Genomic DNA, 25,976 nt, shown 5'->3' on the forward strand with positions numbered 1-25,976 from the left:
AGCAGTGCAAATGCATTTAGTGGCTTTGAATTTCAACTCAGCAGCCTGTAGCTGGAATACATGCGTCTGCACAGACATGTATGAGTAGAAAGAAGACCACACACATGTACTTACTAAATATGAATATGATTTGTTCCCAGTGCATGTCTCTAGAGTACTAACTACACCACAGTTGTTGAAAACCCTCTTAATCATGAGTTGTGCAAAGACGATACCATTGGTTGTGCTAATGTTGAGTTCTCCGTTATCTAACCCTTTGAGTAATCCCGATCAATCAGTGACTTAATTAAACACAGGTAAAGTGGTAGATGGTAAACGTAAAAAAAAATATATTGGGTGGAGTACATGACTCTGTCTGAGGGTCTGAGAAGTCAGAGCTACACACGTTGACGTGGGATTAGGTTTAATCCAGCGATCTGTTACTCCCCTTTTGGATGTCAGTGGAAGTCATGTGTCGTTCACGTGTTGTCAGATCCGGTTCTGATCCCCCCTGCAACCCCCCCCCCCTCCCCCCAGGTGCCTCCCTCCGAGTCCCAGGGGCCGACAGCGACGACGAGACCAAGACCCCTTCGGCCATGTCCCACCAAGGCCGCTCGCGCCCCGCCTCCCTCATAGTGGACTCCTCCTCCGAGTCAGACGAAGGAGATGCGAGGGGAGAGGTGAGGCGGGGTGATGGAGCAACACGACTGTTCCCCACAGCATTGTCACCGCTGGCCGAGAAGTCAGACATTTTGTCTAAAGTCACACACAGGTCTTTACCCATGTCACTGATCGTGTTTGTGGTCCGACCGTGTCTGCAGATGTTTGACATCTACGTTGCCACGGCCGACTACAACCCCACCATCGCCAACAAAGAGACCATCGCTCTGAAGGAAGGCCAATACGTGGAGGTTCTGGACTTGGCGCACCCACTCAAATGGCTGGTCCGGACCAAACCCACCAAAACCACCCCGTCGCGCCAAGGATGGGTGTCTCCTGCCTACCTGGACAAGAAACTGAAGGTAGAGCGTCCTTCAACACTGAGCTGCATGGAAAACCTCAGTAGCGCACGTTCAACCCCTTGGCTCCTCACTGTGAAGTGGTTTCTGTTGACTGTTGTGCTTGTGACCTTTGCGGGGCAGCCGTCTGCTGAGGCTGGTGACCTGCCGGAGACGGGGTCGGAGGAGGTGTCCGAGGGCGAGTACAGGAAGAGACTAAGGTACGGCCCCAAGCCAGGAAATAATACACTGAAACCTTTTCAAAATGTATTAAATGAGAGCTTAACACATTTTCATAATATTTATTTTACTACACAATTGTAAGTGTACTTAAAATTAAGTGTACTTAAAATTGACTGATTTTGGATATTCACATACACCTTTAATATAAGTATGTTAGTATTTAAACTTAGTAAGTATACATTAAGTATACCTTTTTTGATTAGGGTCTAACTCTTTTGACAAGCCAGAAACCAAACAAATAGAGCCAATCACATAGCAATGACACAGTAAGTATAACATGTCCTTATCTCTGCTCAGCCAACTGATACAGGAACTAATTAGCAGTGAGGGAGAGTTCATCAAGGAGATGGACTTCTTCACCTCCCACCACCTGAAGCAGGTGGACAGTCCTGATGCCCCCTCAGACATCGCCAGCCAGAAGGAGGCCATATTCAGGAACGTGGAGGAGATCAAGGATTTCCATAGCGGGTGAGCACAGTCACTTATCACCCTGTTCCATGACTTCATAATGGCCTACCAGTCGGGGAAGTTCAACAGCACTGCTTTGACCCTGACCCCTGTCTATGTGTGTCCTGTAGGTCCATGCTTCCCAAGCTGAACGAGTGTGACACAGACGATGACGTGGCCATGCGCTTCCTGAGAAACACCGAGGGCTTTGAGAAGTACCTCCAGTACCTGGTGGGCCAGACCCAGGCTGAGTCTGCCATCAGCGACAAGGCGGTCCACCGCTTCTTCAAGGTGAATGTGGCCTTTTTTTAAACGTACCTGACGTATCAGGGTTGAGCCTTCAGATGATACTACTGGTGTAGCATTGTTGTGTGACTCATGAAGGCAGGTGTCATTCTTATTCAGGCTCGATACTTGGTTTGGAATGTTTATTCTCAGTCTCTCTCTATCCGTCTCTCTCGCACTAATTCTCTCTTTATGTCCATCTCTCTGTCTGTCTCTCTCTTACACTTTCTTTCTCGCCCTCTCTCTCCCTCTGTCATTTTGTCTTTCTCACTTTTTCTCTCCTGCTCCCTCTTCCTATCTCCATCTCTCTCTCTCTCTCTCTCTCTCTCTGTAGGAGTACACAGAAACAGTGCAGGCTGAGGCCGATTCTGAAGGAGCTCCAGTCCTGAGCATCAACTCCTACCTGCAGAGACCCTTAGACAGGATCCAGCAGTACAAGGCCCTGCTCAAGGTTGGGCTTCACAACACCCACACTGGAGGTCTCGTTCAAAACACAAACAAATTCCTCCTACAACCAGCACACGAGAACACTACGCCCCGGTGACCACATGTGGGGGAACTAAAATGGCTTCCGTTGTGTCGTCGTCAGGAGCTCATCCGGAACAAAGCCAGGAACGGTCAGAACTGCTGCCTGCTGGAGGAGGCCTACGCCATGGTGTCATCCCTGCCCCAGCGGTCTGAGAACACCCACCACGTGTCCCTGATCGAGAACTACCCAGCCACCTTGGATGTCCTGGGAGAGCCCATCAGACAGGTACTCTTCGTCCTCCTCCTCCTTGGTCCGGCTGTTCCACACCAACGGTCCGTCCTTGATTGTGTGTGCTGTGTGTTGACCCAGGGGCCGTTCACGGTGTGGGAAGGGGCCCCTGGGATCAGGACCTCATCCAGGGGCCACCATCGCCACGTGTTCCTCTTCAAGAATTACGTCCTCATCTGCAAGCCCAAGAGAAACACCAACACGGACACTCAGACATACGTTTTCAAGAACATGATGAAGGTACGCTTATTTTGCAGCCGTTGCTTTCAAGGTGTAGGAGTTTTCATATTGGCTTGACAACTAAAACGATGCCCCTTGATCTAATGGAAGAGGGGTACATTGGTCAGTTTATGAATATGAACCAAATATGCTGGTATTGCAGTTGTTTGGCTCTATGGTTTAAATCAAAGCAAGAATGGTCACAGTACTATGATTATTGTAAATCAGAGAGAGAGAGATAAAGAAGAGGGCAAGTAGAAATAGTAGAATAAATGTAGAATCTAGATTACAATTATTGAACTGTTATTCTTACAGTTATAGGTATAAAAAGGTTTATACCTATAACTGTAAGAATAACCAATCAGACCCCATCTCGACCCCACCTTAACATATGACTACCAACGCAACAGTAAGTCACACAATGAGGTGTGAGAACCATCAATCAAAAGAAATTCCAGTCTTTAGCATATGAGAGGTGGGAACAGCCTACAACCAGAATCAGAATAGTTTTTTATTGCCATGTAAGTTAACACAAAAGAAAGTGCATACAATGAACATATACGGATCTTAATTTTAAAAAAGCAGAAAAAGCAGAATGTATAAATACAATTTAAAAAGTCTAATACTAAAGAGCTAAACATGTCCTAAAGAGCTAAACAATATACTAAAGAGTTAAACAATGTATATATAAAATAGATATAAATATAAAATATAGAATATGAAATGTTACAAATATGAAATTGGGCAGCATTGTCCAAAAAGGTGGTGGATTATAAATATAAAGGGTTGTCAGTGGGAATCCTTGGCCTTGTTGAAGAGGCCAGCACCGGATGGGAAGAAACTGTTCTTATGACGTAGTTCTTATGGTCCTGATGGACCGCAGCCTTCTTCTGGAGGGGAGTAGCTGAAACAGAGTGTGTCCAGGGTGGGAGAGTCGGCCACAATCTTCCTCACTCGCCTTAGGGTCCTCCAGACTTGAGACAGGCTGGCATGTCTCCAGGGAGGTGTTAAAGATGTTGGTGAACACAGGAGGCAGCTGGTCAGCACAGTGCTTGAGGGTGGTAGGAGAGACAGAGTCTGGCCCAGCTGCTTTGCGTGGGTTCTGCCTCTTGAACAGTCTGTTAACTTCTCCTTCCTGAATGGAGAGTCACTGTGGTGATGGGGGGGGAGGCCTCTTGGGTGGGAAGGGGTTCAGGACAGTCCATTTGTCTTTCATATCTACTGTAGAACTCGTTCAGGTCGTTGGCCAGGCGAGACTTGTTAATGGTGTGGGGGCTCTGGGCTTGTAGTTGGTTATCAGAAGCAGAGTCGTTAGCAGGGAACTAGTGTTTGAGTCTCTCTGAGTACAGTCGTTTAGCCTCGCTCACCGCCTTGCTAAACCTGTTCTTCGACTCCTTGAATCTGCCTCTATCCCCACTCCTAAACGTTCCCTCCTCCAACCTTAACTTTCTGAGTTTCACTGTGAACCATTGTTGTAGCTCACCCTGGTGCGTGTTGGTATACAGCAGTCCTCACAGAAGCTGATGTATGATGTCACAGCCTCTGTGAGCTCATCCACACTATTGGTAGCAGTCGTGAACATATCCCAGTCAGTACAGTCCAAGCACGCCCACAGTTCCTCCATAGCCTCACTGGTCCACTGTTTTGATGTCCTCACAGCAGATTTACAGAGCTTTAGTTTCTGCCTAGTTTCTGCAGGAATCAGGTGGACCATGGCATGGTCAGTGTCCAAGTGCTGCTCGAGGGACCGCATGGTTGGCTTTACTGACCGTAGTGTAGCAGTGGTCCAAAGGCATCGAAACAGCCGTTGGAACACAACCTGACGAACCATGGTTCCTCTATGTGGATCCTTGAACTTGGCCTGACTTCACGTCCTGACCCTCAGCTGAACAACATCGACTTGAACGAGACCGTGGAGGGGGACGACCGGGCCTTTGAGATCTGGCACGAGCGCGAGGACTCTGTGAGGAAGTACACCCTGCAGGCGCGCACCGTGGTCATCAAGAACTCCTGGCTCCGAGAGTTCAGAGACCTGCAGCAGCGCTACAGCACGCCTGCCTGGAGTGAGCCCCACACCACACACACACACACACTCACTGATATGCACACTGTAGCCCTGCCACCACACATGCACACACAAACCTACACATAGACATACACCCCTTACCCCAACACACACTCTTTTTTTTTTACCATGCACAAAAACAACACACACACACACACACACTGTCATATATTATAACCATACACACAGACACACATTGTTATATATTTGACCACACACAGACATAACCCCACTCCCCCCCCCCCCCCCAACACACACCCAAAAGATTTGACCACGGATAGAGACCCCCAACCTCCAACACACACACCCTTTATCTCACGCCTACACCGTTCCTGTGAATCCCCAGGTCCCCCTGACTTTGACGAGGTCCTGGCTGACTGCACCGCTGAGCTGGGCCAGACCATCAAGCTTGCCTGCAGAGCCACTGGAACCCCCAAGCCTGTAGTCACCTGGTACAAGGGTGAGACAGACCCCTGCTGAGTCCAGCAAGCGTTCATTTAACACCAGGAGGGTTTTCAAAGTCCCATCTCACTAGAGTAGACCTTTATAACAAGGATAAGAGCGTCTGCTAAAAATGGCCAAACGTATAAAAAATTGACTTGTCAAAATAAACACTCCTGGTGTTCTGTTAGGCCCCAAATGTTTCTGAAGCACGGTGTAACATCCGTACAGGAATGTCATGATGTTGTGTTTGGTCTGAACCCAGATGGCCGTGCTGTGGAGGCTGATCCTCACCACATCATTATCGAGGACCCCGACGGCTCCTGCACCCTCATCCTGGACAACATGACGGCCGACGACTCGGGCCAGTACATGTGCTTCGCCACCAGCACCGCAGGCAATGCCAGCACGCTAGGAAAGATCACCGTCCAAGGTCAGTCTCGCTTCCTCAAACACGCACAAAAGTCATTTTGAAGGATTCAATGCACCGTGCCGTCCGTTTCCGGTGAGTTACGTTTGTGTGTGTGTGTCTCAGTGCCGCCGCGCTTCAAGAACAAGCTGAGGAACTCCACCCTGGTTGCTGGAGAAGATGTCCAGTTCAGCTGCATCATCCAGAGCGCCCCTCTTCCCAAGATCAGGTACCCCAGGATCCCTCTGCCTCCACAGACACATCCCAGTAACAGACACAGACGTGTCCTGGCTGTCAACATTCACTCTTACCAAGAGTTTAAGGGTTTTTAACTCAACTTGGAAGAACATATACATTATATTCAGTCATTTAGCAGACGCTCTTATCCAGAGCGACTTACAGTAAGTACAGCGACTTTCCCCCTGAAGCAAGTAGGGTGAAGTGCCTTGCCCAAGGACACAACATCATATGGCACGGCTGGGAATCGAACTGGCAACCTTAAGATTACTAGCCCGACTCCCTCACCGCTCAGCCAACCAAGAAGGAATCCTACCATTGTGATTAGAAACACCTTCTGGAAACTTGAGATGCAAAAGATTATTTCAAGCTAGATTTCTGGTCTGGGACACTGAGGTAACTCAGTTCGTGTCACACCTTTTTCCTGACTGTGTCACACCTGTCCCGTGTGACCTGTTCTGGCTAGGTGGTTCAAGGATGGCAGGCTGCTCACCGACCAGGAGAAGTACCAAACCTACAGTGAGTCCAGGAGTGGTGTTGTGGTGCTGGTCATCAAGGGTCCCACTGAGAGGGACCTGGGACACTACGAGTGTGAGGTACAACTGCCCTCCAACTCGCTGTACCCAGACAGCACACCCATACCATAAACACATCAGTGACATAAGGGAAAAAGCATTCAATACTTGTTTCCAACATGACTTAATGGGAATAACAAGCAAGTGAGTTTGTGTAGTGATACCTCACATGAGGAGCTGGGATGGGCTTCAGATGAAAATATCATATTAGGCATACAGCACACACCCCTTTTGTCCCTGCGTGATTAAAAGTGTTCCCTCTCTTCCCAGCTGTCCAACCGCCTGGGCAGTGCTAGATGTGCAGCTGACCTGGTCCTACCCACGGCTGTCGCTCGGACAGGGGAACAAGCCATCACCATTGAAGGTAGGAGCACATTGTTTGCTGCTATTGAGCTCTTTTGAACGTAAAGTACAAGTTGCCATTTGACCCAGCCATCCAGTGTTACAGATGCAGTCACTTGGTACATCTTCCATTTGAGATACTAACAGTCGTGAGCTACACGCTATATATACACATGTCTAATGTTGACATCTAAAAAACGCTTCTTTCTGCTGTCCTCGTAGTCACTGAGCAGGAAACTAAAGTACCAAAGAAAACCATCATCATGTAAGTGTGACTAGTTCTGGTTAATGCTGGAGAGGGGGGAGTGATGCTGTGTGTGATCTCCCTCCAGGGCCCATGCATGCAGGGCTGGGCAGTATTTAGACCCTGAGTGCCAGGGGCCTGGTTGAACCGAATGCCCTTCTTTCACAGCACAGTGGAGTATAGTGCTCCGAGAATGCTCTGTCAATTTGTTTAAAGCATGGAGGTTACAGTTTTGCATGTAGGCTACATGGCCAATGTGTATTGAATGGTATGATGTGTGCTTGCAAGCAAAGCCTTTCACTGGATAACATGATTTGTGTGCTTGGTGAGAGAATCCTCCACATTGCTGTGTGTGTGTGTGAAGAACAGCTTGTTATCTATGGCTTGTAACATGTCACTCCGGAGTGTTAATAGTTGTCTCTGGATGTTTCTCTGATACCCTGTGGTTCTCTCACAGCGAGGAGACCATAACCACGGTGGTGAAGAACACTCGTCTGAAGAGACGCGGGGCGTCCCCCGGGCGGCTGTCAGCCGGGGCCCACCGCTCTGAGACCTCCACCCCGGAGCCCCCCGCAGCCAGCAGGCAGAGGAGGCAGCCCACCCCCAGAAAGACCACCATCCCCACCCTCTACGTCACCGAGCCGGAGGGAGCATCGGCCAGGCCGCAGCCCAGGTGGGTGGAGGTGGAGGAAATCATCGAGTACAAGGTCAACAAGTCTCCCATGCTGTCCAGAAGGAGGGGCGCCTCTCCTGCGGGCTCCGAGCGATCGCCGACCCCCACCTCCTCCGCCCGGCTGAGGAGGTACACCCCGGGTAACCCCAACAGGAACAACTCCAACAACAAGCCGGCCCAGGCGGAGCTCCAGGGGGAGGTGGCCACCAGCCAGCCCCTAGTCTGGGAGGATGAGGAGGGGGCCCACGTGGCTGAGCTCGGTCCCGGACTCGGCGGAGGAGCCTGGGAGCTCTCCTCTGTCCTGAGCCCCGATGATCAGGAGGACCAGGAGGACAGGGAGACCATCGTCGCAGAACCGGATGATGACGACCGCGCTAACGACCCTCTGGGGAGCCTGGAGCCCAAGATCCTGACCCAGGGAGGGCGCGCGCTCACCCTGGAGGACCTGGAGGACTACGTCCCAGGGGAGGGGGAGACTTACGGCTCCACCAGCGCTCCGAGCCCCCCCGCTGAGAAGCCCTGCGAGATCTCCGTTCTTCAGAGGGAGATCGGCGGCTCCTCCGTGGGCCAGCCCGTCCTCCTCAACGTGGGCTGCCCCATGGCGGCGCCCGGCCCCAGACCCGGCTTTTTCAGCCGCTTCAGGGAGCACCTCACCAGCAGCCTGTTCTCCCACCACCCCACTGCAGGCCAGGCCCAGAGGGTGAGGGAGGTGCCCATCGTGGTGAGCCAAGTGGCCGCGTTCAGCCACGCCAAGCTGGAGGTCAAGCCCTCCTACTGCTCCGAGGTGCAGAGAGTGGAAGTAGGCCAGCAGAGCTACAAAACCAAGTTGTCGGCGCAGACCTATGGGTACACGTCTGTGGGCAAACCAGTCACTCTTCAAATAAGCAAGAAGAATCTGTGTGAAAACCAATAACCGTAAAATAGCTGGGGTAGAGCAGTCATTTGTATTAGGTACAATAGCCCTTTTAGTCTTAAATGGGAACATTTCTTCTTAAATGTTAAAATACATATTCTAACATTGCATATACTGCAAATGGCAGACCATTCCATTTTGAAGCAACCCATCGGAAAGTGATAGATCCCCTGCTATGTCTCCTGTTAAACGCTGAAGGTCAGCCGTGGTGAGGAGGAAACTGTTAAAGACAAGGTGAGCATTTGCAATGTGGTTTTGGTTCTTTCAAAAGCATTCTGTGCAAGCCTCAAAGTAATGCAGCTTTGCCACCAATGTGATGCAGAAGAAATTACAAATATGACTTGCCGAGTATGCAGTGATACCACATGGGACTTTCTAACCATGTACAGGCTCGCCGCCCATCTGTTAAGCAGTGCAGTTGCTTTTGAATGACACTGTCTTGTAATTCCTGTCAGAGATCAGACTACAGCATGTCACAAGTCAGTGTAGAGGTTTAATTACATGACAGACCTCCACTTTAACACAAGGAATGTCACTTTTTGTACATGTATATTTCCTGCCTAAGGAAAAACTGGTAGACGAAATATCAAGCCTCAACAGTTTGCACTGTACAGACGAGCACAGAGATTTGTAGTAAGATATCCTACAGTAAACTGAGTTTTTAAAAGAATGATCGCATTATACAGTTAAGTTTTATGTTGATAAATGTCACTGGGCTGTATTGAGAGAGCTGATGTGATGGTTCAAATGAGTCAATAGTGTGACTAATTTTCTTTGACTTGGGCTGTCCGTAGGGAAGCATTTCTAGGTGTGCGCCTATTACTGAATTCTGCAAGTTCGTACTAAGTTGTGATGCTAAGATATAACTTGGGGTGTGGAGTGATCTACGTCTATGATACAGGTGTGATGTAAATGTTTGTGTTTACTTCAGGTACCCATTATAGCATGTCATCCTGCACTGAATAGTGTTATAGAGGTCATTCCTTTTTCATTGAATGATTTGAATGCTGATGTTGATACAGCACCAATAAAATGGGACTGACCTCAAAAACGTGAAGGGTTTTGTTTAGAGAAGTGACTGCATGACATTTGCTTTTTAAAACTGATTGGGTGATAATCTCACTGATTAAATCCTGTAATCCTGTGTTGTGTATCTTGGTCTACTGAGCATTGCGCAATGGTTAGTTAGTTCTGTCTCACTTAATTTACTAATTTTATCGTGTTTAAACTTGATTTCCTTCACAGAGATGTTTTAGTGTTTTTTTGAATGAAAAGCTTAACATGGTAAATTGTGTAAATTAAACATAAAGGCACAAATGCGTCCGCGTTTAGCTGATGGAATTATGCTTGTGTACGTGGGCTAGTGTTGAATGTGAATAAAAATTGAATTGCAAACCATTTATGTCTCTAATGTATTATCCAATACACACTAGAATGAAAGTTATACATTGGTTCGAAAAAATGGGACGCTACACACTTGTTTAAATTTATTACATTTGTAAAATACACACATTGCTTTCTATGACTTACATATCCAACAATGCCTTGTTTCTAAAAGCAGTGTACATTTTAAATATTGGAACCAAGCAAACATGCATCTCTAGACACCTTAGAACATATACAATGTTTAGTTGTGTTGTTAAAGTAAACATTTTGAGCAAGGAACGAGATACATTTAGGAGGAAGAGCAAATACAGCAGTTGACATGCATCTCTAGACATCTTAGAACATTTGCAAAGATTATTCCTTTATGTTGTTAAAGCAATACAAATCAGAGCAAATACATCAGTTGACTGTTAATAATTTAGTTAATTTAAGGCTTTCAACAATTACTTTGTTAAACATACCAAGCTACATACACAGATAAAAAGCTGGGACAACAAATCCTGTGTGTAAACTTCCAACATGGACATGAAATCTTTTTGGAATTCAAATTGCTTGTTTCAAGTAAAGTGGATGATTTGTGTGCTTGTTTCCAAAGGGATGTCTTTAACTTCCACGATCCTTGAATGAGATACAGGACCGACACACTGCTGATTTACAACAAGGGAGGCTTACGAGGCATCATTATAAATTACTGATCGGACTGTAAAAGAAATATGTAACAAAACAACATGCAATATAAAAGATTTACAAATGTACAATATAAATCTGTCAAGAAAAAGAATAGACATTTTGACGCCATTCACAAGTTCAGATATGGTCTAAAAAAATTGATTTTGATCATGATTATAAACCTTGCTATCAGATGTTCACAATGTGAATCGAGATTGGGTAATATTGGTATAATTGTTTTGTCACAAAATACTTAGCGTTAAATCATCAACGATAATTCCAAAACAAATACCTCCAAATTCTTTGTTGGTAACATGAAGATACCAAGTGCTGAGTGTTTTAATGGGTAGGTCAAAATGCAATTCTTATTTATATTTGTTGTGTTGCTGAATGCTGATGAACTGTAATGTTAAGTGCTAGCTGATGGTAGTAAGTCAGCCATCTGATTAACAAGCAGTACACAGCAGATAGTTCCTGAGATCAGTTGACATTTATAATGAAAATCTGTGTCCAGAACTACATTGTTATTGGTTAGCTTGAGTGTGCTGTAATCCAAACCTGACTTTGTGGTTGTTAGCTGCCCTATGTACACACAACAGAAATGCATGAGACTCAAAAGTCCCTTTTTTAAAAGTAACCGGAGGTTAGCATCAAAATAGCATCAAAAAAACTTTCTCCTTCTATTTGTTCCTGGCTTTGATAATGGAACCGGTTTTGACAGTAGCTGATAAAGCATTAATCTGATTAAAGCCTCTCCACAATAAGTTCTCCTTCATCAACCAAATAGTAATAAATAGAACAGGATGTAGTCAAACTTAAGAAAACAGCAGTGCCTTTATCAACCAACCACCTCTGATTACCTTTTCAACTCTTATTCAGGGATCCCTTGTTAAACATCAAATTGACTTTTCTGTGACTTTCAATTACCCATTTTCTCAAATTCACGGACTCAACACAGCATGTATAATGGAGGGAGATGGCTGAGCGGTTATGGAATCGGGCTAGTAATCTGAAGGTCCCCAGTTCGATTCCCGGCCGTGCCAAATGAAGTTGTGTCCTTGGGCAAGGCACTTCACCCTACTTGCCTCGGGGGAATGTCCCTGTACTTACTGTAAATCGCTCTGGATAAAAGAGTCAGCTAAATAAAGTAAATGTATTAGAGCATGAATTGGATATAGTTGTCATCTCCCATTTAGAAAGTCTTGTATGTAGTGACTTATGTCTGTAGGTCTGATACCATTAAAGTGGCCACTGTCCAGATATTACATGATACTCGTGTGACTGAAAGCAGTGGAACTTTTGTGCATCTTCAACAGTTTGATAATGACACAACCCAGATATCAACATATGCTGCTGTATCGATGCTGAACGCAATTTCGTACTGCTGGAGCATGTCATGTTAAAACCATCCAAGATGCACAGGAGTTTCCTTGGTTCGAAAAACAAGCCTCATCATATCTGTGTAGGAACATTTTTAAATGCTGCCTCGCCCATTGACTACAGTTTCATTGATTATTTGCGGAAATTATTTCCGGCAATGCGCGCATTGCTGACATCTTTACAAATCAACATTTTCTTCTTCCAGCCAGGAATCCTTGAATGTGCACTTGTCTGGCACTGATACCGTGGAACGGTACCTTACTGTGCACGCAACACACAAGTTATGTGGCGGGATAGCGGAGATGATTAGATATATTGAGATATGCAAGCGGGAGAGCTATAGCTTCCTACATTTAAGATAATCAGACAATTTTAAGTTTATAGAACTGCAACCCCACCATGAATATATATATATATTTATTTTGTATTTTATTTTTTTTACAAGGCCTGTGGGAGTGTTGCTTACCAGCTAGACTGGTTCCTCTTCATCAGAGATTAATAAAGATTACAATAGGCTGCTATAAGGACTCCTAATCAGAAACAAGGCAGTCTTTCCTGTGCTGTCACTCCCTCCTTTATGGTGAACATAATAAAATGAATGTGTAACATGCACCGTGGATCCTTCTGTCACAACAGTCTTCTAACCTGACACCAGACACACAAAAGAAGAGGAGGGCGAAGGTGTTCTAAGCTATCTAAAACACAGCATTGAACATCTGCGTTTGAGTGAGCAATGTTGTCCGGGGTTTACATGTCGGAATGTTCTGGACTGGAATGGGGAGTCTACCATACAGTGTGAGTGGACTGAGGTGGGGGTGAGCTGTCAGGCTTCTCAAACCTTAAGAGGGCATGTTGTTCTTCTCGACTTGCTTGATTTCCTGGAGAGAAAGGATTTTTTCCAAATTTGACATTTCGCTGACGACTGTGTTTAACAAGCACAATGAATGATGTGGCCCAATTCCAGAGAGCTACATTAAGTCCAATGATAACTCACCTCCAGTAGGGAATCCCGAAGTTTGGCATAGGCTTCCTCCAGGTTATCGTTGACGATAACAACATCAAAAACACCGGGCTCCTTGCCTTAAAAGACAAAGCAGAGCTCATCAAGACAGTCCAATAGGATTTGGGAGAAAACTTTCTCTAAGCTGCGGTCAGACTTACTCAGTTTCATGTCCACGTGAGCCGCTTCCAAACGCTTCTGAAGGCTGTCCTCAGACTCCGTTTTTCTGTCCCTCAAACGATTTTCCTGAAATGGGAGAAATCAAATATAAAATGATTGACATTGAGCACTGGGGTCTTTTTTTTTATGAAACCCTGCTTACGCAGCCAAGAACAAAAGCACACACTCAAGTGCAAGGCCACGGCTGCAGGCTGCAGATAAAAGACAGTGTCGAGGAGGCGCGTGTGCTTAAGCAGGCCCGGTTGGCAGACGGGCCACAGGCTCACCAGGATGTTCATGGACGGAGGCTGGATGGAGACGTAGATGGGGTTGAGGTCGGTCCTCTTGATGTTCTTCACGCCCTGCATGTCAATGTCCAGGATGCAGATGAGGTTCCTGGCCTGCACGGCCTGGACGGCAGCTTTGCTCGTGCCGTACATGTTTCCCGAAAACTCGGCGTTCTCGATGAACTCCCCCCGGTCGATCGCGGCCTGCATGGCTTCCCTCGTGACGTAATGGTAATCTGAAGCGACCGCAAACCACCGTTAGAGAGCGGAAGACCAGACTTGTTTGGTAAAGTTAAACGTTAAGTGAGAAGACCGGGCTTGAGGCAGACAGCGTACCTTTGCCGTGCTCTTCCCCAGGACGAGGGTTCCTCGTTGTATCTGAGAGATGAGAACAACATTTGGGGGGGGCTTAGGCCTCTTTCTACATCCTCCAAGACACACTGCAGAGAGCCGGGCAAGCCGGAGATCTGTCTTACTCATCGTTTCATTTGGCCGATGAGCGGTGCAGTGGGACTGGGGTGGACTTACGCGACACGCTGAAGCCGAAGATGCCCTCGTACTCCTTCATGAGCCTCTTGAGGAGGGTGCTCTTGCCCGCCCCGGATGGGCCGCTCAGCACCACGGGCCTGGGTCCAGCCATAGCTGTGGGGACAGAGGACAAGAAAGAGGTGAGGACAGGTCACACTGCCCTGCTCCACACTGGGCTTGGTCAGGGCGTGGTCACTTGACACCCAGTGCTAGCCTGGAACTAGGAATCTAATGCGAGAGGACTTAACGACTTGTATCGAATTACAGTGGTGCAGTACATAGACAACCTTGAATTACAGGATTTTCTTGATAATCTTGTACTTGGTATTTTCCTTTCCAGAAAGCCAAGTAAGCAATCAAAACATGTTTACACAAGACCGGTAGACACAGGAGAGGTAATCAGGTCCTGTTTCTAGGGAGCCTCTAATCAGGAAATATGCTTACTGGTCCTAATTAGAGAACCTTCCTATTTTTGAGGTTGAGTAATTATGAAGCAAATAAGCAAGGTTCGGAAAAACACGAATATCACATTTGTGGAGAAAATTATATATTTGACTAATTTTTACTTATTTTCAGATAAGCACACACAACCACTTAACAAAAACGCTTAGAATCTATTAACCTAGTGCTATATAACATGTCAACATGTTAAAGAAAGCAATAAACAACTAACTTAAGAGAACCTATGTTAAAACAAGCTGTCGCAATAACATAACTAGCATAGCCATTGTCCACTTAGTGGGTTCAAAAACATAATTAAAGAATTAGGAAAGCTAAACTGGAGAACAACCTTAGCATTAGGCTACTGTAAGATAGCATTGAACTATGCCAAAGGGAAAAAAAGGGCTCTGACCTCCAAATCTATTTGACTGACAATACAACAATGACCTAAATCTTTCACCAAGTTTCTCAGACATCTAACCATCTGAAGTCTTCATTCTAACAGGTTTCTTCCATTCTCTCCTTACCCATCTCTTCCCTCCGTGCTAACGTGTGTGTGTGTGAGTGTGAGCAAGACGGACACTCAGCAGGAAGTGGGAGGGCAAGAACAGCCAGAGGAAGAGATTCTGAATAGAAGGGTGTGCCTGTGTTTGGGTCTCTGTGCATATAAACTGTACAGCTCCAACAGGACGGGCCTGACCAACTGTTCTAGTCCTGCTCTGACAAATATACTATCATATCTAGATTAACAAAAGATGAAACGTGATTCAGCTGACCCGTCACAACTAAGAAACCATCAGCACAAAGATAACTACCTGCCCCCAATACTGTCAAGGAACATCTATTACCACTGTCCAGACTAGTGTTGCAGGTTTTACGCAACAGACCGTAGGAAATAAGAAAAGGAGAAGCCTATTGAAAATCATGACTACTACTTCTACTTACTTAGAAACCAGATATGGGGATACAAAATCTCCTCAAATAAGACACACAGCAAGGATACCATGCCATGCTTTGCCCCCTGTGACCCCTCAGCAACAAGTCTCTTCAATGACGAGCTGAACCTACGAGTCAGTTTGCAGATGAAAACAAAAGTTAAAAAGAGGCCCGTGACAGAGAGGCGTCACATTTCCAGCACGTTCCCAATCGCTACTTTCTTTTGTTGAACCGACACCTGAACGCACAGCTTTAGCCCTGAATCGTCTCCCTGCCAAACCGATCCTACAAGGCTGGTATCGCAGCTGCAAGTGACAGAGGCATTCTCTCTCGCCTCTTGAATGTTTGAAACACTGCGTCAGAAACAGAGCCTCCACTCTGACGCTGGGTCACTGAGAGACATTATTAAAATGACACTCAAGGTCCAAGTGTCAGGCTGAAATGACTTGGCAAATCCCTAAACCTAATCCTGTCATTCCCATTATTTTGCTCATACAAGAATGAACATTCCTTCTCATGCAGGTCGAGTCAGTAAGTGAATGAGTTGCAACAGGACATGGCATACTTCAACATTTGAAGAACACTAAAGCCTGATCTGATCTGCAAAGCTTCATTAGTCTTTGAAAGAGGACTGTGTTAGTAAATTAAGGGCATGTGAGCTTGAAATTACTTGAGAGATCCGTTTCCTGGTCCAAAGATCAGCATTTTGCATTAGGGCTAAAGTATTTTTCTCCTTAGCATGTGACCAAACTTTAAACATGTGTCCTCTGTTAAGTTTATTATATTATTGGTGACTGCAGTCCACTGTAGGGTGCGATTATAAACAAAGGTGGTCATGCTGATATGTTTCTCGTGAGTGTGTGTGGATGGTTAATAATGGTTGGTGGTCTGGTTTAATAAGAAATGTTGGATATCGAAGTCAGCTGTCTTCCAAAGCCGTTTTGTCATTTCATTCTGGTATCAATATGAACTAGACTGTACGACCACATACTATACCAGTCAATCTGAATTTGCTTTCTGTTCATTACTGTCCTTTCTGTCACATGGTGGCACCTGTTCTCCATTTAAAGGGCCAACTCAATCAAGTACAATTTGCGTCTGTGGTGTACAAAGGAATGCCCTGACAATTAAAAGACAAATGGTGCATTACAAACTGGACAAACAACACCTTTGAGCTTATAATGTTGTCTAGGTTACTACTGATAATAGCCGACCATAAATGGCCAAACTCAGCTTGTCAGCTAAATCCAACTAGCCGCATACCATTATCAACTGTGTGGATCAAGTGTGTGGTGGTTTAAATGTCAGCTATGAAACACATTTTTAACTTTGTTATGAATGTAGCAAATATTCCATGATGACAAATCATGAAGAAACAATATCCATCTGAAGATGCTGCTTAAAACGGCTTGACCAGCATCACTGAACAGATTAAACCCGGAGGTTCTACATCATCAGACTATCTGGCTAGGAGAATGAATACATGATGAAACAAATTATTGGCACAACTACTGATACATCATACCTGAGAAGAGCCTTGAAAAATATCTCACGTACATCTGCAATGCCTGTTGTCCCAGAAGTATGTATCGTCTCCAAAGTGTCTTTCTCCACGGTCTACTTTTCGTGTGAGACATTACAGTAATTGTGACTGTGCTGACGTCATCATCACGAGCCGTCGTAAACGTCTAGACCACTGCGCGGAAGTAGTTAAACAATCCTTGCTGCGCACAAGTCAAACTGGAATACCAGCAAAATCCTACATCTTCATAGACAATGAACTAACAAATCCAATAATAAATGAACCACCATTATGCATGCTTTTAGGCGTTAAAATGCTTATTGCCATTGTTCCAATAATGTAGTGTAGAAGAACAGGGATGCAGCCTGAAAAAGCTTGCGCGCGATAACCCCTGCATAACCAGCTGACAAACGTTAATCGTTAGCTAGACACCGCTTAGCGAACAAGCTAGGCTACCATGATGCAATGAGTCCGTTGGGAGTTTATGGTTTTAGTTTCCTTTAGTTCAAGCATTAGAGGTGTCCTTGTTTAGTTAACTAACTAGCTGATTTATAACCAAGCCATATTTAAGCCAGCTAGGCACACCTTCGTCATCATCTGATCCCAGGGCCAGCGCTACCCTTTTGTGTATTCGAGGGGGAAAACATTGGACAGGATACTGTACTTCCCGGATGAAAACTTAACAAGGCCTCTCCTACTACAGTGGCACTAGCGTGCACGTGTCGAGTAGTTGAGCTCCCCACACTACTACCAGTGGCGCATCTGTCAAACAAACATTGCAGCAATGTTTGGGTCCTCGAGATCTGGAGGTGTAAGGGGAGGTCAAGATCAGTTCAACTGGGACGATGTGAAAGGCGATAAACACAGGGAAAACTACCTTGGTGAGTAGATCGCCTAGCTAGCGGTGCCTGCTGGCAACGTCGATGATGTTAAGTTACGAGCCAGATAATACTGCACATGTGGCACAATGTCTTACCTTTTCCAGACGTATATCCCCTCATTACATTGGTTTTTGGTATCTCCAAATACGTTGTCTTAAGAGCCCTTGCTTTGTAATTGCTAACTTGGTCACTAAGCTTGCTAACTACCGTCTGATATCGTAACTTAGCAGAAGATTAATGCTAGCCACCATATTGAAGTGGGTGACGCTGAGTACGGCAAATGCCCGAGAACGCCAAAAGTACGTAGCGTATCTAGGTGGCCACCCGCGTTTTTTGGGGGGTAAGATAATAAATGCAAGTTCATTACTCTGTCCCGATAACACATAGCAAGTTTATCTGTATAGTACCAAATGCATTAAATACAGTCAGCCAGCTAGTATCTGTATTTAACAGTGCACATTACGCATAAAAGCAGGAAATAATATTTTTTTGTCGTCAAATCTCTCCTCAGCCAAGATACTGTCATTTGACCATTTGGCATTCATGATGTTCTCGTTACTAAAATTCATCTTAATTATGTCATAGGAACTCAATACTGAACGCACATTTTCATCATGATTGTGTTTCCAGGGAACTCTCTAATGGCACCTGTTGGTCGATGGCAAAAGGGCAAAGACCTAACCTGGTATGCCAAGGACAAGAAAGGTGGCGCACCTTTGTCCAGAGAAGAGGAGCTTGCTGCTGTAAAAGAAGCAGAGCAGGAGGCTCTTATGGTAGCTCTGTAAGTGTTACATTTAGTAGAAACCATATAACCATGCAAAGAAAACTGGACCTTCTTAACTTGTTCTTTCTTTTCAGAGGACACAAAAATATAAGGAGACAACCAACTGGGCTGACCAAAGAGGTAATTTATCCTCTCATAATTCTGAAAAGTCATTTTTCTTAGACATGTGAAAGATTGGCTTTCATCAGGTCATTGTTGACAGCCAGATATGACTGTGCTTATCAGGACTTGGCAGACGTGTGTCGGAGGGAAGATGTAGATGGTGAGGAGAGAGATGTGGACCGTGTTTCAGGTCTTGGAAGCTCCAGGTAAAAGCGCCCACATTTTTGGGGGATGCATTTATCATAAGCCTCTCAATTAAAGTCGCTTACACCAGTTTTGCATATTTTATTGACTACAGTATTTGTTTCTGGACCCTCTTGAATGTTGAGTAAAGAGAATGCCAGGCCTTTTACTGTATCTTGATTGTAGGGTTTTAATGATTTGTGTCTTCATCTCCAGTGTAGGATCACGGAAACTGATGATGTCCCAACAGGAGAAGGAGGCTGCCAAGATCGGCTTGTCCGTCTTCACTGTAAGATACTTTTGTTTTGTAAGGCAATGGTTCTGTCAGTTTAAATGGTTCTGTCAGTTTAAATGACACGTTTCTGAGTGGAGCTCTAAATACACAAGAAACCCCCCAAATAATTGTGGTTTGCTAGATGTTGATTTTGTTTATGGTGTGCCTTTTTCCCACAGCACCATAAATCTGAAGTACATCTGGAAAGTTCCGTCAAAAAGGCATCTGAGAATACTGAAAAACAGGATGTAGATATAAGGTGAGAAACACTTAAACTGAGTCCACAAAAGAAAGAATTTACAGTTGTCGGTTTTGGATGGTTAGTGCTCAGTAGCCCGTTAATCTGTCACCCTCATATTCCATAGCCATGAGAAGAAAAAGAAGAAAAAGGACAAAAAGAGCAAAAAGGAGAAAAGGAAGAAGGAAAAGAAGAAGAAAAGACAGCGACAAGACTCTTTGTCATCCTCAGAATCCGACTTTAACAGTAAAAGGTTAGCCCAATATTTCTACTATCATGTCTGACCACTAGAGGGTTCCAAAGCTCTGTTTTATGAACTTAGTCCATCCATTTCACCAAAGTGTTGTCGTTCAATCTGAAAGCATTGGCCCCAGTGAAACATACTCAGTCCACTGTGATGTGTCAGCATGCCTCATATTATTATAATTGCCTATAGAGATATTTAGCAATATAGAAATTATAATCAGCTATCAGTAGGGAATTGAACCTCTCTGCAGGGTTCGTACAAGGTGCTTAGTGCTTGAATTTGACTTTTTGAAATTTAAGTCCTGAAAAAGCCTTGAAAAGGCTTGTCATATTAATGATGAGGTACTTGAAAAGTGCTTGAATTGTTTAAAGACAACATATATGAATTGACAAAGTCATTTCGAAGTGTTCATAAAAATAAACATAAATACAGTAATTTCACTCAAAATAAACGCCTCAGCCCATCCCCCTCCTGCTAATTTAATTAAAGCACCATAAAATGTTTCTGGCATTCTTTGGTTTGCGTTATAGCATATGATCATGCTCTCAATTCATTTGTGTTTTTCAAGCACAATAAAAGCCAAAGTAGATTCATACACACACCAAGAGGAAAGCCGCTTCTTCTCAGACAGTGCGCGCCAGGACATTATTGATTAGGATTTTTAAGTATCCTTGTAAGCAGTCTAAAATAAGTTTCAACGTTCTAAATGAAGGTGAAGAGCTGGAAGAAAACCGGATATGTGTCAGATCCGCAACATGCGCGTCAGGTCTTAAAGAGACAGCCATCTAATAAACCCACTGCTGTCCGGCTCATTCATGTTAATCAAAGAACAAAAGAAACAGAGAAAATCATTTGCTGCTCTTGATTGAATAACATTTGTATCTTTTAATAAGGATTAATTTAAAGTAAATAACATATATGTTTGATAAATGAGATCTCTGCTTGCAGTGATTTGAAAACCCCCCAAAATAGTGCTTAAAAGGTCCTTGAAAGTCCTGGAATTTCATTGTGCAGTATCTGTACGAACCCTGTCTCTGAGAAAACATGTTATCAAAGAAATGATATCTGTGTATCATCCCTGCCAAGATCACACACTGCCTCACTCAACCCCACCTTTTCTCTTCCAATCATTGACTGACTGTGTGTGTGTGCGCTTAGACACAGAAAGGACCACCATCATCATAATCCATCATGCCGCAGTCAGAGCGGAGCCAGACCCAATGACAGCCATTCAAGGGGGGGGGCAAAGGCCGAGCACCACCTCCCTTCCCCCCAACGACGCCATCAGCGGCATGACACAGACTCCTCCGACGGGGGGTCCCCTGTCCCCCGTAACCGTGCCAGCCACAAGACGGCCCCTGCTGCTCCCACACAAAGCCACAGGCGGCGCCACGACACAGATTCTGACAACTAATGTCCACCCTCACCCCCCCCAATCAGGCACACGCGGAGGGAGCGCTCCACACCACAGCACAGCAGCATGGTCTGCATGCCCAGCCTGGACCCACTGCACTGGGCCTGGACACCAGTCAGTTTGCACTCTCAAACACGTTGCTTTTGAACATTCCTGTAACAGATTCATATTGGAACTAACAGGCCATTGTTTATTTGAGTCTCTTTATTATTGTGTCGTTTTTATGTAATGTTTTGTCATATGCAGGTGGTAAAACCCAATTCATTATTTGTGTGTTTTAATGGTATTCTGTATTGCTCAGTTGTCTGAATCCAATCTCAGATGTTGTTCATACCACATGACGAAGGAGGAAGATAATGTACGGTTTCTCAATAAAAAATACATTAAAAAGTCCACTTGGTAAAGATTGCTTCAAACACACTTTCAACCACTTCCTGACCAGTCTACTGTCCGGTTTGGCCTGATGTACATGTTTATTAAATATCCTTTGAGATGCTCCTCAATTCTTTTGTCTAACACCTCTCTTCCATCCATCTCACCGCTCAGCATCTCTGCTCCTTTTCTTTCCTCTGTCAACCTAGCACTCCTTTGTCCCTCTCTGTTCTAGGTTCAGCTCCCTGGCTGTTGAGATACCATTGGAATGCACTCTACTAGTCATAATGGACTGTAGTGTTTGCATTTGCCCTGAATTGGTCTGAAAGGGTGCATTCTGCTGGCTGGCACCTGGGGGTGCCCTAAAAAGAGCAAGGCATTCACAAAGGAGAGTGCAAAAAACCAGGCGGCTTCTTTATATGGCCGAGTACCGTTAGGGCTGCCACACACAAACCAAGCTGATGGACCAGCAGGAGAGATGGCTAGACAAAGCCACCCTGTAAGGGACCCAAGACTCACGCCCCCTCCCATTCCATGACCACCATACTCTCCTGCCATGTTTTATAGGCTTGGCTGCGTTAACCATAGCAGCCTAATCAACCTGAAAGAACGTTGTCCTAGATTGCTCCTAAATTGCACCCCCCAACTCCATGGCGCCTGGGCAGGCTCGACCCACAGTGCTGGCCCCGCTAGCCATTTGTCACTAATCGAACACCAAGTTTGGGTGGTTACCGTCACCTCCCCAGGTCAAGCCGTGAGAACATTTGGGTGTTACTGGAGAATTTCAGTCCATGTGCGGATGACCAATTTTGCACTAGGGTATTATCTGATGTGGAAGTAAGGTCATGTTTATAATACTGAAATGACTGCAAGGACTTGTCACTTGATTTGAGTGGTGAGGGCAGAATCCTTCTCAAACTTGGTGCCATGTATACCAGGAGAAGGTCCATTCACCATTGAAGGGGAACAGACACGACGTCTAACAATCGGTGGGCCAATATTTTCTCCAATCTCCTTTATTACAGTGCTTTTCTCACAAAATGAAAGATGACATAACGTTACTTAAAAAATACATTGAGACAAAGTTTGATAATAGATTAATATACATTTTTTTTTTCTACAAAGATTCAGGCATTCAGTTATCAAACATGGGTTTAATGCACCACTTTGCTTTATAGACTAAAACGATTTCAGAGCATATAACACCCAGACCTTTAGATAAAAATAAAGGTAAGGAACAGCATCTTTGACAAGAGGACTGAAGCACCCCAAAAGAATTAAGCAAAGGACATTATTAAAAATAAAGAAAAACTAGCACTATGTTAAACATGTAGCTCATCATACAGATTTTGTATTGCCATCAAAATGCCTGGCTCCAAAAGATAAATATATATTTTACCATTCTCGTTAAAAAGGCATGGCACAATGTCTTGATGGATTCTGAGCACTCAGAGGACATCAGTGAGTGACTGCTTTAAGTCCCTCATCAGTACAGCCCAACCCTTGGGCACGAGCTGACAGTATGGTGACAGGATGCTTGTACAGGCTTAAAATGTAAACAATCAATTAGCCAGTCCAGTTAGACAATCAATTGCATGTCTGACAAGTCCAACAAACCACATCATGCGTTTTTTGCTCATTCAGGCTCATGAACACGATTAACCTGAGATGCTGTCAGACTAAACAGACAGGATCTCTGCAATCAAAAAAGCGTGTGAATGAGATATTTAAAAAGAATACACGGTTTATGGCATCCACTTATCAATTGAAGTTATAACATCTGATAGACCACAAAGGCTGGTAAATGCTGACAAGACTCCTCTTTGAAGCAGACGGACTGACTTTGAAGCCGACTTTTGTTTTAGGGTTCATCTTGTTACTTTCACAGTTCAAACAGTACAACTTGGTAACGCCAGTGTTTGCTCAATTGTACGCTGGAGCAGGATACGGTTGCAATTTAAGGTATCCAAAAGTAGTTGCAAGTAGTGCATCTGTGTATCGTTCAGAATAGTTAGCCCGCAATGACTCATCGCTCCTCAGTACAGTACAAACGACCAGCGACTATCATACGCTCGATGTAAATACTACTCCGGCTGGGATCGGGGTAGCTCACATGACGGCTGGTTACATTATTATGTTTTAGCCTCCCTTTTCCACTTATGTGCGCCTATGGGACAGGAAGGGAAACAACCATGGCAGGGTGTTTGTGTGTAAGTGTGCAATAAGCTGCCTCATAACCAGAACATGACTATTTACATTAAATAAGAAACCTGACAGCTTTCCAAGATGGGATAGTCCCACCTGGGCCGTTGTATGTATTGTAACTAGAGATGTAATGAGGGCAGCTTCGAGTACTTTTTGTTTTGTTTCATTTTTTTTTTTTTTTTTGACAGAGTAGCTCAATTTGCAACATCAGAAGGGGTACAGAGCAGGGTAGTGAAGGTACAGGATGGAAGGTTAGAGCAGAAGTGAGTTATTTCTGGTTCTTCAACTGATTAGACAACCAATCCAGTCCTTCATAGAGCCCATCCCCACTTGTGGCACAGGTGGCCTGGATGTACCAGTTTCTATGGCGGAGGGAATGAAGTCCAAGCTTGTCTGTGATCTCAGCTGCGTCCATTGCATTCGGGAGGTCCTAGAAATATATGAAATGTTTTTCAAAGCATGAGTAAGATGAGTTTGAGTGTCACCAGCCAATGTACACATAAACACGTGCTTTATTTTTGAATGGCACATGCAGAAGAATGGATAGCCTATAATTTACCTGTTTGTTTGCAAAGACTAATAGCACAGCCTCTCTCAACTCGTCTTCTGCCAACATCCTCATCAGCTCTTCCCTGGCTTCGTTCACTCGCTCTCTGTCGTTGCTGTCCACTACGAAGATGAGACCTGTGACCATGAGACAGGCAGACACGGTGAGGAATAGTTTGAGTGAAGATGTTTCACAAGAAGTATCACACACGCTTGTTCATTTCACAAAACTTACCCTGTGTGTTCTGAAAGTAGTGACGCCACAACGGTCGAATTTTGTCTTGACCGCCGACATCCCACACAGTAAAACTTATACTCTTGTACTCCACTGTTTCCACGTTAAAACCTACGACACAGACCCGTTTCACAAAATGTCAGACTTAAAAGGGAAAAGCAGAAGTTGACTCAAATTTTAATAGTAGGAGTAAGGCTCATGTTGAACAATACAAAAAACTTTAATTTAGAATGCATTGTCAACTTGAGTAAAATGCTCACCTATGGTTGGGATGGTAGTCACAATTTCTCCAAGTTTGAGCTTGTAAAGAATTGTTGTTTTCCCTGCGGCGTCGAGACCCACCATGAGAATTCTCATCTCTTTCTTACCGAACATTTTAAACAGGCCTGCAAACATATTCCCCATGATGCCGGTGATGGGAATCAACTATGGTAAAAAGAAACCTGCGGCACACACAAACAGAATGCATGGATAAAGTATTAACGTCGTCAGTCAGCTAGTTAACCATGATGCACTGAAAAAGTCGGAGGGGACCGCAAACTTCCCCATGCATGGCAGTGCAGTTTTGATTAAATTGTGCTGAACCGTTTCAGTTGGAATGACATAAAATACCAACCACACGTAATGGGCTGGTTAACGACCTAGTATACAGGCCTGTCCATTCGTTGATATGAAATGCTGCCAAAGTTACCTAATCAGTCAGATAGATGGCGAGCCAGATTGATACCCGTGAGTTAATGTGACGCCGGCAACCTTATTGTTCACCGGAGGATGCAGAAGATATACGGTATCACATGGAGGCTAATAATTGAAACTTGGCTATAGGTTCCAGCACCGGGATGAACCGGTGTAGCTAGCAAAACAGCTAACTTCCTAGTAGCTAGCAAAGTTAGCTAGGCTAGCTAGCATTCCATATTTCAAGTTTCTTCAGAGTCTTGCCAAGACAGCACGCTTGCCTACTTTACATTTCAGATAGATACATGCATAAGTCATTAAATATAAACGACTGCTCAACGCCAGTGTACAAAATGCATAGTGTAGAAATAGTTTTTTTTCTTACAGTTGTTAGTTGGCTGTCAAGACTTTCCTCATCAAGGCGTTTCCTTCCTCAAGATGGCGATTGTTTTTTGGCCACGTCAGACAACAGGTTCCAATGAAACTTCAGTGTTCGAGCCAGGGCGTCTCTATGGACGGGAGTGGAATTACATGCAATGCAGTCCATTTTGTATTAATTCTTAAGGGATGACTGAATTTAAATACAATGTGCGGCTTCTTGAAAATACTTCTCTAAAATACAAACCCCTTTTACATCCTGTAAAACGGTTGGACAAACGGGTTCGTCATTCAACGTGCTGAGAGC

The 25,976-nt window shown here is 44.8% G+C and overlaps 4 protein-coding genes across 6 annotated transcripts in view; 2 read left to right on the forward strand and 2 right to left on the reverse strand.

Annotated features, from left to right (window-relative positions):
- The window catches only part of LOC124473019 (obscurin-like), a 62,358-nt gene extending 52,140 nt beyond the window's left edge, over positions 1-10,218 (forward strand). Inside the window, exons 74-89 of the mRNA XM_047028235.1 lie at positions 517-659; positions 801-1,001; positions 1,122-1,198; positions 1,518-1,688; positions 1,799-1,958; positions 2,287-2,403; positions 2,542-2,706; positions 2,791-2,949; positions 4,814-4,991; positions 5,340-5,453; positions 5,700-5,867; positions 5,970-6,072; positions 6,547-6,676; positions 6,926-7,019; positions 7,220-7,262; positions 7,699-10,218. Of these exons, the coding sequence (XP_046884191.1) occupies positions 517-659; positions 801-1,001; positions 1,122-1,198; positions 1,518-1,688; positions 1,799-1,958; positions 2,287-2,403; positions 2,542-2,706; positions 2,791-2,949; positions 4,814-4,991; positions 5,340-5,453; positions 5,700-5,867; positions 5,970-6,072; positions 6,547-6,676; positions 6,926-7,019; positions 7,220-7,262; positions 7,699-8,827 (3,152 nt within the window). The 3' untranslated portion in view covers positions 8,828-10,218. The remainder of the gene's footprint in view (positions 1-516; positions 660-800; positions 1,002-1,121; positions 1,199-1,517; positions 1,689-1,798; positions 1,959-2,286; positions 2,404-2,541; positions 2,707-2,790; positions 2,950-4,813; positions 4,992-5,339; positions 5,454-5,699; positions 5,868-5,969; positions 6,073-6,546; positions 6,677-6,925; positions 7,020-7,219; positions 7,263-7,698) is intronic.
- Positions 10,219-10,301: 83 nt separating this feature from the next.
- On the reverse strand, positions 10,302-18,300 carry guk1a (guanylate kinase 1a). Of its 3 annotated transcripts, none has more exons than XM_047027474.1 (7): positions 18,112-18,300; positions 14,237-14,350; positions 14,045-14,086; positions 13,709-13,944; positions 13,424-13,508; positions 13,257-13,342; positions 10,302-13,140 (listed from the first exon to the last, which is right to left on the reverse strand). In XM_047027474.1, exons 1-7 carry the CDS (start codon positions 18,134-18,136, stop codon positions 13,102-13,104), a joined length of 627 nt encoding a protein of 208 aa, XP_046883430.1. In that variant the 5' UTR covers positions 18,137-18,300; the 3' UTR covers positions 10,302-13,101. The 3 variants fall into 3 exon arrangements, with proteins under 3 accessions (XP_046883430.1, XP_046883428.1, XP_046883427.1); XM_047027472.1 differs by lacking the exon at positions 18,112-18,300 and adding an exon at positions 17,139-17,250; XM_047027471.1 differs by lacking the exon at positions 18,112-18,300 and adding an exon at positions 15,205-15,298.
- On the forward strand, positions 17,296-21,651 carry c10h1orf35 (chromosome 10 C1orf35 homolog). The gene is made up of 8 exons (XM_047027470.1): positions 17,296-18,016; positions 18,647-18,797; positions 18,875-18,920; positions 19,026-19,108; positions 19,302-19,374; positions 19,539-19,618; positions 19,725-19,850; positions 21,003-21,651. The coding sequence occupies exons 1-8, from the start codon at positions 17,920-17,922 to the stop codon at positions 21,256-21,258; spliced, it is 912 nt and encodes a 303-aa protein (XP_046883426.1). The 5' UTR covers positions 17,296-17,919; the 3' UTR covers positions 21,259-21,651.
- A 979-nt stretch (positions 21,652-22,630) lies between these two features.
- arf1 (ADP-ribosylation factor 1) lies at positions 22,631-25,770 on the reverse strand. The gene is made up of 5 exons (XM_047028168.1): positions 25,677-25,770; positions 24,877-25,059; positions 24,617-24,727; positions 24,395-24,519; positions 22,631-24,265 (listed from the first exon to the last, which is right to left on the reverse strand). Exons 2-5 carry the CDS (start codon positions 25,019-25,021, stop codon positions 24,104-24,106), a joined length of 543 nt encoding a protein of 180 aa, XP_046884124.1. The 5' UTR covers positions 25,022-25,059; positions 25,677-25,770; the 3' UTR covers positions 22,631-24,103.
- Positions 25,771-25,976: the final 206 nt, after the last annotated feature.

This window comes from Hypomesus transpacificus, chromosome 10 (assembly GCF_021917145.1).
Source record: "Hypomesus transpacificus isolate Combined female chromosome 10, fHypTra1, whole genome shotgun sequence".
NCBI classification, from domain to species: Eukaryota; Metazoa; Chordata; class Actinopteri; order Osmeriformes; family Osmeridae; genus Hypomesus; species Hypomesus transpacificus.